Source organism: Camelus dromedarius, chromosome 8 (assembly GCF_036321535.1).
Source record: "Camelus dromedarius isolate mCamDro1 chromosome 8, mCamDro1.pat, whole genome shotgun sequence".
Lineage (NCBI taxonomy): Eukaryota > Metazoa > Chordata > Mammalia > Artiodactyla > Camelidae > Camelus > Camelus dromedarius.
Window position 1 is genome coordinate 83,179,083 of NC_087443.1, and position 13,043 is coordinate 83,192,125.

Here is a 13,043-nt window from a genome sequence, read left to right on the forward strand (position 1 = left end):
AGAACGCAAAGCTGGTTCGCCACCCGAAAACCAACCCGCATAGTTCACCACGTTAAAGAACGAACGAGAAAACGCCCAGGTCATTTTAACAGCAGCCAACACCCACCCACAATTTAAAAGCAACACAGCAAAGGGACATTCAAGATGTGTATGTTCTACTGTATGCAATGATAGCTCAGTAAAGTTAATTAGAAAAAGAACTGTCAGAGAAAAACGGGCAACTAGAAGACACTATTTTTAAAGAATCGGGCAAATATGAAGATAAACTAAAAGGATATTTTTGAAAGAGGAAGTTATTAAAATTAAAAAACACAGGCCGAGGAGAGGCGAACTAGAGCACCTGGAGGAAACGCGTCAGGAGCAGCGTCATGCACATGCCCGGGGTGAAGGGGGAGGGGGCCGTGAGGCCAGGGGCGTTGCCGGGGCTCCCTCACACCCCCCACACATCCCAGTGGGGTTCCAGGAGGAGGGGCTATTTTTAAGAGGGGTAAAAATCCCAGCTTTGAAGAGAGGTGCAACTCTTCACAGATGAGACCCCCAAGTGCCCCACAGGAAGTAAACAGTGCTGAGGATGCGCCCCCCCCCCCTTTACTGTTCCCGCCTTTGCCACAGCCAGCCCAGCACAGGGCAGTGGGGACGGCACGTGGCAGCAGACACAGGTGCAGGTGCAGGTACAAGCAAAGACGCAGGTGCAGGTGTGGATGGAGAATTATGGACAGGTGCAGGTGTAGCGTGAAGTGTTGGTTTAGACGTCCGTGTAGGTGTAGATTTGATGTAGGCATAGGTTCAGGTGTAAATGTAGGTGTAGATGTAGATTTGGTGTAGGTGTAGGTTCAGGTGTAGATGTTGGTGCAGGTGTAGGTTCAGGTATAAGTGTAGGTGTAAGTGAAGATTTGGTGTAGATGTTGGTGTAGATGGAGGTTCAGGCGTAGATGTAGGTGTAGATGGTGCAGGTGTAGGTTCAGGCGTAGACGTAGGTGTAGTGTAGATATTGGTGTAGATGTAGGCATAGTGTAGACGTAGGTTCAGGCGTAGATGTAGGTATAGTGTAGGTGTAGGTGTAGATGTTGGTGCAGGTGTAGGTTCAGGCGTAGGTGTAGGTGTAGTGTAGATATTGGTGTAGATGTAGGCGTAGTGTAGACGTAGGTTCAGGCATAGACGTAGGCGTAGTGTAGATATTGGTGTAGATGTAGGTGTAGTGTAGATGTAGGTTCAGGCGTAGGTGTAGGCGTAGGCATCAGTGCAGATGTTGGTGAAGACTTGTATCACTTTGGGAAAATGAGCTGGTTTTGCCCTGACCTGGCCCTCTCCTGCCCACTATCCTGAGGACCAGCTACCTGTCCACCTTTTCCAGGATCTCCGCAATGTTGGTCAGCGGCTTCCGCAGGTGGTGCCGCAGGTTGTGCTGCAGCAGAGGGAGACAGGTGTTCCACTGGGTGGCGCACACTACTTGGATGACCTGGGGGTCGCCCAGGCGGATGGCTTGCTGGAGTGCGACGTCTAGTCTCTGTATGATGTTCAGCTGTCTCTGCACAGAGGACATCAACCCTGTGTGACTCGGAGGATGCACTCCTCCTGAGCCCAGCAGCCGGGGCTGACCTCCAGCCTTGGAAGCCTGAGGGGACAGTCTGGGTCTGTCTGTGGAAACGGCCTGAGTGACCTTTTCCAGGAGGGGCTGCTTCCTCCCAAGACACTTCCTTCACAGGCTGAGGACAGGCTCTGCACCTCTATGGGAGTGTCTCTCCTGGGAACTGGCCTGACCCAGTCTGCTGGTTTCTCAGTCCTGTATGTTTATGGAGCCAGGCCCCGGTGCGTTTACCACCCAGAGAGTGTCTCCAGGCTGCAGACGGGCGCGGGCGGCATCAGGGCCTGTGGCACGGCATCATCAGCTCCGCTCCCTCAGAGCCCACGGGGCCTCCCCTCGCGCTGCTCCTGAGCCACAGGGGCAGCTCTGGTTGCGCTCACGACCCCGCGCCTGCAGGTGGTCAGGGCCCCACAGGGATGCCGGGGGCCCAACTCTGCCGACAGAGCCCTGAGGTGGGGGACAGAGCCCCGCTGCTTGTCTCCCGGCAGAGTGGACGGCGCAGATGCTGCCCGGCTCCCCCAGGCCAGGGGGCGACATGGGGCAGGGCAGCCAAGCTGCAGGGCTGCTGGGGGCCAGGACTGACCCAGGGCTGCCCGCCTTGGCCCCAAAGCAACGCTAGCTGCCTTTACTCTGTATCGGTGTCTCATGGCTCCTTTTTTCAATGGCAGAATTCTCATTAAAGAACAGTCTAAAATGATGGCTGGACTCCCTGGCAGTGGCGGCTGGTCCAGACCTGGCGGCATCACACAGACACGGGGCGGTGCTGAGCTCGCGTCTGCCGCTCTGCCATCCCGTCCACAAGGCTGCTGTGCGCGGCCTCGTCAGAAAGACAGCTGTCCTCTCCACCTACCAGTGGGCCTCCGGAAGTCTGTGCTTTCCAAATGGCACCAAGGGGGTAACACTCCCAGGGGTCCTCAGGACCTGCCTCCCCCCACATCCCTAGGAGGTCCCCTTCTCCACCCGCTCTGATCCTCACCTGCCCCCATCCCTCGTGAAGCCCTCACCACTTCCCCGGAGCCCCTGAGGTTCCCAAGCCCAGAGAGGCGGACAGCCGGGCGCTACAGCAGAGGCGACTTCTGACTTCCGGGACACGAGTCAGGGTGCCAGAGAGCCCTGGTGGGGGCTCAGTGTTCACCAGGGCAGCTGTTATCAGCGTGCTGGGCGGGGGCGGGGGCAGCTCTGCGGAGGCTGCTGGAGGGCTTGGCCAGAGAACCGTCTCATCCCAGCCCCACACCCTGGGAGCCCCGGGGGACCTGGCTCGGTGCTGTGGAGGCGGACGGCAGCCGGCCTGGAGGTCCCACCAGAGAGGCCGCGGTCACTGTGGGAAACTGTGGCCCAGGAGGCTGGTCGTGGCCCATCCTGTCCCCCTAACCTCAAACTGGGCACCGACCCAACTCTCCCAACTTCCCGGGTGCCCGCACAGCAGCTCGGCGTCTGCCGTGGCTCCTGCTCAAGGACTTACCTCCACAGCCTCTCGGGCGTAGACTTTAATTTTATTTTCAAGTCTTAAGGCTTGTATTTCATACTCCAGACACTCCATTTCAATCAGCTTCCCAGGGTCCTGCGGAACACAGCGGGTGTGAAGGTGCAGAGTTTTAATGAAAGCAACCATGCACATGCGTCAGCTTCAAAGACTGCTTTCAAATATAATCAACGTGCCAGAGATTCAGCAACACATACAATACAAATACACATGAAAAACTTAAATGTTTCCAGAAGATGCAAAGATTTAAATGAGAGAGCTAAAAACAATTTTTAAAAATCTTTTTGAGGAGTAGGGGAAAGATAATTTCACTGGACATTGAATTTTTAAGTAATTAGACCAACTTCAGATAAATGTTCTGTTAAGAATTTTGGCAAAGACTTTCTGTTCCTTCATCCCTGCCAGGGTCAGGCCAGGGGCCCTGCTGGAGGCGGTGGGCGCGGAGCAGCGGGGGCCTGGGGCTTGCTGTCTGGGGCAGGGGTGGGCGCTGGGGGAGCTGTGCTTGACTTCTCACGAAGCTGCTGGTCCATTTTCCCCAGGGGCCGTGGTTTCCGTCCCTCTGCGTGGGGTGCCCATCCCCCTGGTCCCCGCCCGGGTCTGGGATGGTTGGTCTTTGGTGAGCCGCGACCAGGCGTGTGGCTGTGAGACGACAGGTCGCAGGGATTTCTTTCACGCTTCTCCTCTTGACGTTTTCCCCCCAGAAGTTGTATAGCCTTAGCTCTAACGCTTTGGTCTCTGATACATTTTGAGTTCATTTCTGTCTATGGTGCGAGGTTCAGGCCAATGTTCATTTTTTGCATGTGGCTGTTGCACTGTCTGGAACCATCGTTCACAAGATGCTCTGTCATTCACTGAATGCCTCTGCACCCATCACAGACAGAGTGGCCCTATGTTTGCAGGTCTGTTTCTGGACTGTCTTCCATCCCCTCGGCCCCTGCGACCCTTCACCCTGTCCTAACCCCAAGGTCTTTCCTTCAGGCCCTCAGCTCAGGTTGTGCACGTCTTCAGACGTCGTTCGGCTTTTTCAAAGTTGCTTTTAGCTGTTCTAGATCCTTTGCATTTCCATATAAATTTTATGTTCATTTTGCCAATTTCTGAAACATTCCTGCTGGGGTTTTGATGGGGATCGCGTCGAATCCATTGTTCAGTCTGGAGAAAACTGGCATGTTAATAATATTGAGTCTTTTGATCCGTGTTATTATCTTTGCTTTAAATAACCAGCCATCTTTCAAGGGATTTACAGATTTTCAGTCTGTTCGCTTACGCGGCCCCTCCCCGGCGCTCCGCACCACGCTGTGTGCCTCAGAGTTCCATCTGCTCATCATCCCCTCCTGCCAGAAGGGCTCCCATTAGAGTTTCTCGTAGAGTCAGACTCTTTCAGATTTTGTACATTTTAATAAATACTTATTTTGCCTCTGCTTTTGAAAGGTGTCTTCTCTGCATATTTCTAAGTTGACAGTTTTTTAATATTAGTATTTTAAGAATGTTGATCTTATGTCTTTTGGTTTGTATGGTTTTCAACAAAAAGTCTGCTGTCATTCTTTATTCCTCAGTAATGTAATCTCCCTCCTCTAAAGATCATCAAATTTAGAATTTTGAGCCATTCTTTCTTTTTTTTAAACATTTTTTCCTTTTTTTAAGTTATACATTTATTATTTCTCATGCAGCCACTGGGGATTGAGCCCAGGACCTTGTGTACGCTAAACATACTCTCTACCACTGAGCTCCCTTGAGACATTATTTCCTAAAATATTTTTTCTGCTCCCTCCTTTCTCCTCTCTCCTTCAGGGACTCCAATGACACGTATATTAGTCTGCTTGAAGCTGTCCCAAGCTCACTGAAGCTCTGTATACTCCTAGTGTTTCTCCGTTGTCTAATTTTGGAGTTTGTAAATGGCTGATTTTTTTCTGAAATGTCTACTCTGCTTTGTTTTTATGTAAAACTTTTAATTGAGGTATAATTGACAAAAAAGTGTATATTTGAAGTTTAAATGTGTAAAGTATACACATCGTGAAACGGTTCCCGTAATCAAACACATTAATACATCCATCACCCCACATTGTGCCTGCTTCTTCCTTCTGGTGAGAATGTTTAAGATCTGCTGTCTTACCAAATTTCAAGTACATGACCCAGTACTATTAACCATAGTCACCAAACTGTACATTAGCTCCTCAGAACCTACTCATCTTAAAACCAAAAGTTTATGACTTCTGATCAACCTCTCCCCACTCCCTGCGCCCTCTGGCCCTGGCGGCCACCACTGTTCTGCTCTGTTTCTCTGTCTGGCTTCTTTCACTGAGCATAATGCTTTCCATATTCATTCATGTTGTTGCCAAGAGCAGAGTGTCCCTCTTTCTCATGGCTGAACACCACTGCCTTTCGCGGCAGTGAGTGTCTCCTTGGCTGGGCAGAAGCTTTCTAGTTTGGTGTAGTCCTACTTGTTTGTTTTTGCTTTTGTTGTCATATTCAAGAAATCATTGCCCAGACCACTGTCAGTAAGATTTTCCCCTATGTATTCTTCTAGGAGTTTTGCGGTTTCGGGTCTTAGAGTCTTAATCCACTGCAAGTCAACGTCTGTGAGTAGTGCAGAGGAGGGGTGCAGTTTCATCCATCTGCACATGGATGTTAGTCTTCCCAGACGCATCCCTTCTTCTGCTTGGTCAAGTTGGCTACTGAGGCTCTGTTGCATTTTTCATTTTATTCACTATATACTTCACCCCCAGAATTTCTACTTGGTTCTTTTTTATTATTTATTTCTCTGTTAGCTTTCTCATTCTGTTCACGTTTGGTTTCCTGATTTCATAGAGCTATGTATCTGTGTTATCTTGTAGCTCACTGAGCTTCCTTAAAGCAATTACGTGGAATTCTTTGGCAAGATCTCCATTCCTTTGGAGTAGCTTACTAAAACTTGTGCTCCTTTGGTGGTGTCATGTTTCCTCGAGTTTTTGTGTTTCTTGTGCTGATGTCTGTGTATCTGATGAAGCAGCCACCTCTTCCAGTCTGGTTTCGGTGGGGAAGACCTTCCCCTGTGGGTGGGTGCCAGGATGCCAGCTGGGTGGGGTGTGGCAGCTGTGGCCCTAGGGAGGGGTTCGGGGTCAGCCTCCATGCAGCTCCATCAGTGGAGGTCTTCATTAGCAGAGATCGTGGGGCTCCTCAACACCCAAGGCTGGTTTCTGTAGTGGTAGCAAGGTCTGCTGGGACCTCTGGTCCAGACGAAGGCTGCTGGGCCTCGTGATCACTCTCTCCCACAGGTATGTCACGGCCGTGGGGATCTCTCCTGGCGTCAAGCAAGCCTGCGGGCACCTGAGCACTGGCATCCGAAGCGCAGGCAGTGATGGAGCAGCCGCAGGGCCGAGGAGCTGGGTGTGGGCGCTTGCAGAGCAACAGCAGCTGTGGGATCCTGGGCGCCGGCTGGCACAGTGGGATGTAGAGTGTGACACGGGTGTATGCCAAGAGGACACAAGGGCAGGGTCTAGGCCTGCTCTTCTTTAAATTCCATCCAGGGACCATCTCAGCCCCGTGCGACCTCTGAAGGTTGTCCCTCGTGTTCGTCCAGGTGGTTCTGCTCACGTGGTGCAGTTCAGGCCTGCCAGGGCCTCTTCCCTGTGAGCTGCGGCTGCCCTGCATGCCCGGCTCCCAGCTCTGCCCCGAGTTCAGGCAGAGCAGCAGGCCCCCCGTGCCCTCCTGTCTGCTGAGTCCGCACGCTCTCCCAGCAGTAAGCTGGGTGCTCGCACCCGACTTGCTCCCTATTTCTCGATTTTCACTTTCCATCACTATCTGTTGCTCAGTGTCTTGAAAAGTATCGTTTCATGCATTTTGCTTGTTTTCCAGTCATGCCAGGCCTGAGGGTGAACGTGGTCCCTTCTACTCCCTCTCGGCCAGAAGCAGACGTCCGTTTACCTTCTCGCTGTGCCACTTTCACATTACCCCCCCTTTGAGAAAAGGGCCACTTATTTCTGAACGAGCATATATCACTACATGTTTGCTTTTGTTTTATTTTATTTTTGTTCAACATTCCAGATATTACCAAGTCAGTGTTGGAAACCTAACTCTGCCTCACAGTCATTTTTTTCCTGATTACGCCTCTTCCTTCTGGGTTGATGTCTCTCCACACTGATCCACTGGGAGCGACTGGCCCTTGGACTTCCCCGCCATGTGGCCATCAGGCAGGGACACTCGACAAGGAGACAGCTGGCAAACCCTGAACCCCTGGGCACAGCCCCTTTGAAGGGACTGTGATGACCTTAACGTGCCCATTCTGTTCAACACATACTTGCTGAGCACCCCGTCAGGGCCAGCCACCGTGCCAGGCAGTGGGGCCATGACAGTGACAGACCAGACGGGTCTCTCCTTGGAGAACCAACAGTAAACAAGCAGAACAACATTATCAGCCGTAAAGAAAGAGGGTCAAGACGTGGCCATAAAGGGGGTCAAGACGTGGTCATTAACTAGCAACTGGCCAGGAAGATACCATTTCACCAGGAACAATTCCAAACCCAGAAGAAGCCAGGCACGGGAAGAAATGGCAGATGTGCGGCGTAAGACCGGGGACAGCCACGCCTGTAGAGAGAGACTGGGAGCACTTCTCACAGAAACCAACAGAGCGACACAAAACTGAGTGAGGAGGTAAAACCTGAGCCAAGCTACACGGAAGTGCCACTTAATGAATGCAAGCAGAAGCCTTCGCTCAAAAACCAAAACCGTCCTCTCCAAGTGTGCGCAGAATGTTTCCAGAATCTAAGACCGATAAACACTGACTGGATCAGGATGGCCCAGCAAGGGAGGTGAGCTCAGAGGTGCAGCTCACCAAACTCTCTGCATCTGAGTTTAAAAAGCTTCAGTGAAAAACAACTGGAGCTAGCTGCTTCCACAGACACCAAAGGCAGGCTGTCCCAGCGCCAGACCATGACACCAGGGCGGGCGGCGAGGCCAGGGCGACGTGACACCAGCCGTAGGAGGTCACTTCCTGCGGGTGGCCCCAGGGGAGATGACATCTGAGCTGGGGCCGGAGGCTGGGCAGGGACCCGCGTGCAGAAAAGCCCGGGGGGGGGGGTGTCCTTAACACCAGGCTGGTGGGAGCCCCAGGCCTCTGCGCGAGCCTCCTTCGGGGGGCCGCAGGCGGCAGCGATGGGGGGTCACCAGGCAACACGCAAAGCCGCGTCTCCTACAGCGGCCAGGGGAGGAGGTCTCATCACCGCTGCGGTTTTTAGAGGGAAAACTGGGCCCCGAGGGCCATCGCTCAGCTGGGCAGCGGCCGGAGGCAGCTGGGACTCCCATGCAAGTCTGGGCCGCGGGGCCAGGGAACCGGAAGCGGGGAAGGGCTCCGTGAAGCGCTCCCCAGCCCGTGCGCGCCGTCCGCTCCCTGGGGCAGGGCTGCCCGGGCCCAGAGCCTGCCGGAGCAGCCCGCCCACGGCCCGGCCAGCCGCTCCCCCCACCACCGCCGGCTGCGCGGGGCCGCGCTGTGGGCCCCGGAGCGGCAGGGGCGGCGAACGCGCCGCCTGCCCCCCCGGTCACGGCGTCCGTCCCACGCCGTGTCCCGCGTCCCGAACGCGCACGCGCGCTCGCTCAGCCTGCGCTCTCCGGAAGAACCTTTCAGTCTCTTAGATTAACAGCCAAACCGAAGCACGCGCTCCTGGAGACTCTGGGTGGGAATACAAAGTCTCCTTTGGAGGGCAGCACTGTAACGTGTGCCGAAAACCTTAGAAGTGAGGATTCCCGGGGAATCCTGCCCGTGAGCTCCCCGCAGGGGCAAAGGCGGGGAGGGGCGCTACCAGCAGCAGCAGCAGCACGGGCCAGGCCGCAGCGAGCAGGCGAGGCGCCTCCACAGTCACTGACCACTTACTTTGCTGTCCATTTTCTTCAAGTCTGAGAGGCAGTGAGACGCGACCTCCTCACATTTCAAGATCAGGGAAAGATGAGCTAATTCAAAAAGCAAAAGAATTCTGGAAACAAAGAAACGAAACAGCATTGGGTCAACGGTGTGATAAGAAGCATCTCCCTGTGGTCAGAAAAAGCGTCCAGCCGCCCCTCGGGCAGAGGCAGGAGCCCCCAGGCCGCCCCCCACCCCCAGCCGACACAGATCTGCGGGGAAGCCCCAACCTCGGGCTGGTGCAGGGGCAGGGGTGGGTGCCAGGAGCCGAAGCGGCATGGAGGGACCAGCCCTGCATCTCGCGACCCGACGCCGGCGCCTCCTTCCCCACGACAACCGCGGTCACCAGCCGGGCCTTAGTGGAATCAACAGTCTGACACCAACACCCGTTCAGAAGTAAGAGGGCCCGTGACGCCAAAGGAACTTTGCAGAAGAACAGAGTCGGAGCACAAACCACCGGACTCCAGGGCTTAACACAGAACCACAGAACCCAAGGCCCTGATGGGAGGCTGACCGGGCTCCTCAGCCTGGGCACGCTGACGATCGGGAGGAGGCCATTCTGCGCAGGGTGGGCAGACCCAGAAGCGCCAACAGTGGCCCCGGACACGCCAGCCTCTCCAGGGGGCAAGCTGTCGCCTCCCTGCCCTTTCCCAGGTGGGGGTCTGGTCTCACTGGGGCAGAACCGCACTGACCGCATGTTGTCAGCTCCTCTTAGGCATGTAGTCCTGCCCCGCCCCCTCTGGGTGACTGAGTTGTTTAAAAACTCCGCAAAAGAAATGACTGGGAAATTAATGGAAGGAAACAAAACTGCGAAAAAACATTCCACATCACCTGCAGGCGGAGGACTCTGGCAGAATGAGGCGGCGGGGCAGGCGGCCTGCTGTGTGCTTAGCTGGCTCAGGCCACACAGGTCGGTCCCCAGAGTCACTTCTGGAACCCCAGCAGGGGCTGCTGGAGATGGAGGCTCGCGCGGCCTGCTCTCAGTTAGAACAGGTCAGAGACTCTGAAGGCAGAACTGAGGCTCCGCCCAGGACAGCACACCTGCCCACACCCGCCGTCTGTGCGCGTCCTGCACCCGGAGTGCTGTGACCCACCCGTGACCCCCCTCCCCCACCACCTGGAAACCCTGTTAGGAGCCTAGTTGTACGATATTTCATGATGCAGGAAGACGTCCACAGTGTTTGTGGAAAAAGCAGGTTAAAAACTGTGATAATAATTTTGAAAATACATGTTGATGTCATTTTTCAAACTTTCTACAATAAGTACGTGTTACATTTGAAAGGAGAAAAAAATGATGAAAGTCATTTAAAAAATATGTATATGTGCAACCCCTGGTCCACGAAATCCGCGTGGAGGAACCCCAGGTGACGTGACAGTCAAACGTGAGAGGTCTTCACATATCCCTGTCACCACCTCAAGTCCCGTGACCTTGCGTCCTGGTGTCACAGTCCATGCCACGCCTCCCCTCTGCTGACTCACTCTACCCAACAGGAGGCCACCCCCCTGATTGGTCCACAAACAGCTCTGACTCCCCCGAGCCAGTGCCTTGTGGGCTTGGGAAAGCAAGCTGATACCACCCTGGCCCAGCCTCGGAGAGACCACAGCCCGTGACACCTTGGTGGCCGCCGTGCCAGATTCCTGCCCCAGGGACACAGCGACATAATCGACACGTGCTGCTTTAAGCCACTCCGTCTGTGGAAACCCCCCATGCAGCGAAGATCATTAACACGCACCCTGTGCAGGTGTCCTGGGGCCGCTGTGACAAGTGACCGCAAACCGGGTGGCTCAAATGACAGATCTAGAGGCCAGGAGCCTGAGTCAGGGCGGGCAGGGCTGCGCGGAGAGGAGGACACGCCTGTCTCATCCAGCTTCCGGTGTGGCCGGCGTCCCTGAGTCCCTGCCAGGCAGCTATGCCCTCCAGTCTCTGCCTCCATCGCCACGTGGTCTTCATCCCCGCGAGTTTCTGTGTTCCAGATTCCCACCTTCCTTTAAGGACAGAAGTCGCTGGAGAGGGGCCCCCCGAATCTCGTCTGACTGCATTAACTAGTTACACCTGCATCGGCACAGGCCCTGTTTCCAAGTAAGGCCACGCTCACAGGCACCAGGGGGTTAGGCTGAGCACGTCTTTTGGGGGACCAAATCCAGCCCACAATACCCCCAAATCAACTATCAAATGACAAACTGAAAAAATATCCAGAACAATTGTTACAGGCAAAGGGCAGAGGTGCTCCATTCGTTAGGAGCGCGGAGAAGCCGATGAGGAAATCATTGCAAACTCAGAGGAACAAGGTCCCAGGGAGGCGGTTCAGCAGCTCCAGACAGGGCTGAACAGCACGCTCACTGGCGATGGAGGCTCGCAGATGAGACCAAAGCAGTGCGGCCATTTCAGCCACCACAGCAACAGGTTTTTCTTCCATTCTCTTGAATAAATGCTCATGAGAAAGGGAGAAACAGCTGCTGGCTGGGAAGCAAAGCCGCCACCTTGTGGGGGTGAACATTCTGGATCTTTCTGGTGCCTCTGGCTCAGCCACCAGCGCCTGGGAATCTGACCCAGGACAGAGGATTCAGGGATGCAGAGAACCGAAAACTGAGCGCTCAGGGAACGTTTGTTCTCACACCTGCGGAAACGCATCTATCCCGAAAGCAGTAAGATGTCGTAATAACTAGAAAAGTGCTCGTGGTTAGAAGTCAAATCTGACTTCTCAGAGTGTGGCGTGAAGCCGACCTCCCACGGGCTGCAGACAGTGCAAACCTCAGCACAAAAGTGACCAGAGGGAAACACACCAAAACCCCCACGACGGCCGCCACTCGGCTGGGTGACTGCGGCTGCTGCTTAATTCACTGTCGCATTCTCCTGTAGTTACCAGATTTTGCGCACTGATTACACAATATGAAACTGGAAAACCGTGAACACTTACTTTTCCTCTTTGACCGAAGGAGAGCACTGGTGGTTGTAACAACGTAAACGTGCACAGGCCTCCCTCAGAATTGTGGCGCTGTCTTCAGGTAGGTCATTGTTCTCCAGTTTCCTAGGATATAAGTTAGTTTACTCAGACGTAACCAGAAAGTCCTGTCAGACGTAGTCAAACTATCCTAAAAGGAAGCCTCTGAACCTGTGTGCTCTGAACAGAAGGCCTGAAATAAGTGCCTCCTCCCTCCTCTTCTCCCTTCTCCCACACGCCTTCTCACACCTGCCCTGCTCCCTCAGCCAGGCCAGCCGCGTTCCTCCCAGCCACTAAAGAGGAGCACCAGTCCCTGGGCCAGCAGTCCCACACCCAGAGCCACCTGGAAGGGAGGCGGGGCCCTTCCCGTCTCCCGGATGCCCCCAGACAGGCTCCGGTCTCCCTATGGGGAGCTTCCCGCCCCAATCACACACACACCAGGCTCTCCTCACACACACACACACCGGGGTCTCCTCACACACACACACCGGGCTCTCCTCACACACACACACACCGGGCTCTCCTCACACACACACACACCGGGGTCTCCTCACACACACACACCGGGCTCTCCTCACACACACACACACCGGGGTCTCCTCACACACACACACCGGGGTCTCCTCACACACACACACTGGGGTCTCCTCACACACACACACACCGGGGTCTCCTCACACACACACACTGGGGTCTCCTCACACACACACCTGGTCTCCTCACACACACACCTGGGTCTCCTCACACACACACACACACACCGGGGTCTCCTCACACACACACACCGGGGTCTCCTCACACACACACACCGGGGTCTCCTCACACACACACACTGGGGTCTCCTCACACACACACACACCGGGGTCTCCTCACACACACACACTGGGGTCTCCTCACACACACACCTGGTCTCCTCACACACACACCTGGGTCTCCTCACACACACACACACCGGGGTCTCCTCACACACACACACACACACCGGGGTCTCCTCACACACACACACTGGGGTCTCCTCACACACACACCTGGTCTCCTCACACACACACCTGGGTCTCCTCACACACACACACACCGGGGTCTCCTCACACACACACACACACACCGGGGTCTCCTCACACACACACACCGGGCTCTCCTCACACACACACACACCGGGGTCTC

At 54.8% G+C, this 13,043-nt stretch overlaps 1 protein-coding gene across 1 annotated transcript in view; it reads right to left on the reverse strand.

Annotated features, from left to right (window-relative positions):
* Nucleotides 1-13,043, reverse strand: part of CFAP46 (cilia and flagella associated protein 46) — an 85,558-nt gene that overhangs the window by 66,005 nt on the left and 6,510 nt on the right. Inside the window, exons 8-11 of the mRNA XM_031462060.2 lie at nucleotides 11,856-11,966; nucleotides 8,911-9,010; nucleotides 3,048-3,146; nucleotides 1,338-1,528 (exon numbers count right to left, since the gene is read on the reverse strand). Of these exons, the coding sequence (XP_031317920.2) occupies nucleotides 1,338-1,528; nucleotides 3,048-3,146; nucleotides 8,911-9,010; nucleotides 11,856-11,966 (501 nt within the window). The remainder of the gene's footprint in view (nucleotides 1-1,337; nucleotides 1,529-3,047; nucleotides 3,147-8,910; nucleotides 9,011-11,855; nucleotides 11,967-13,043) is intronic.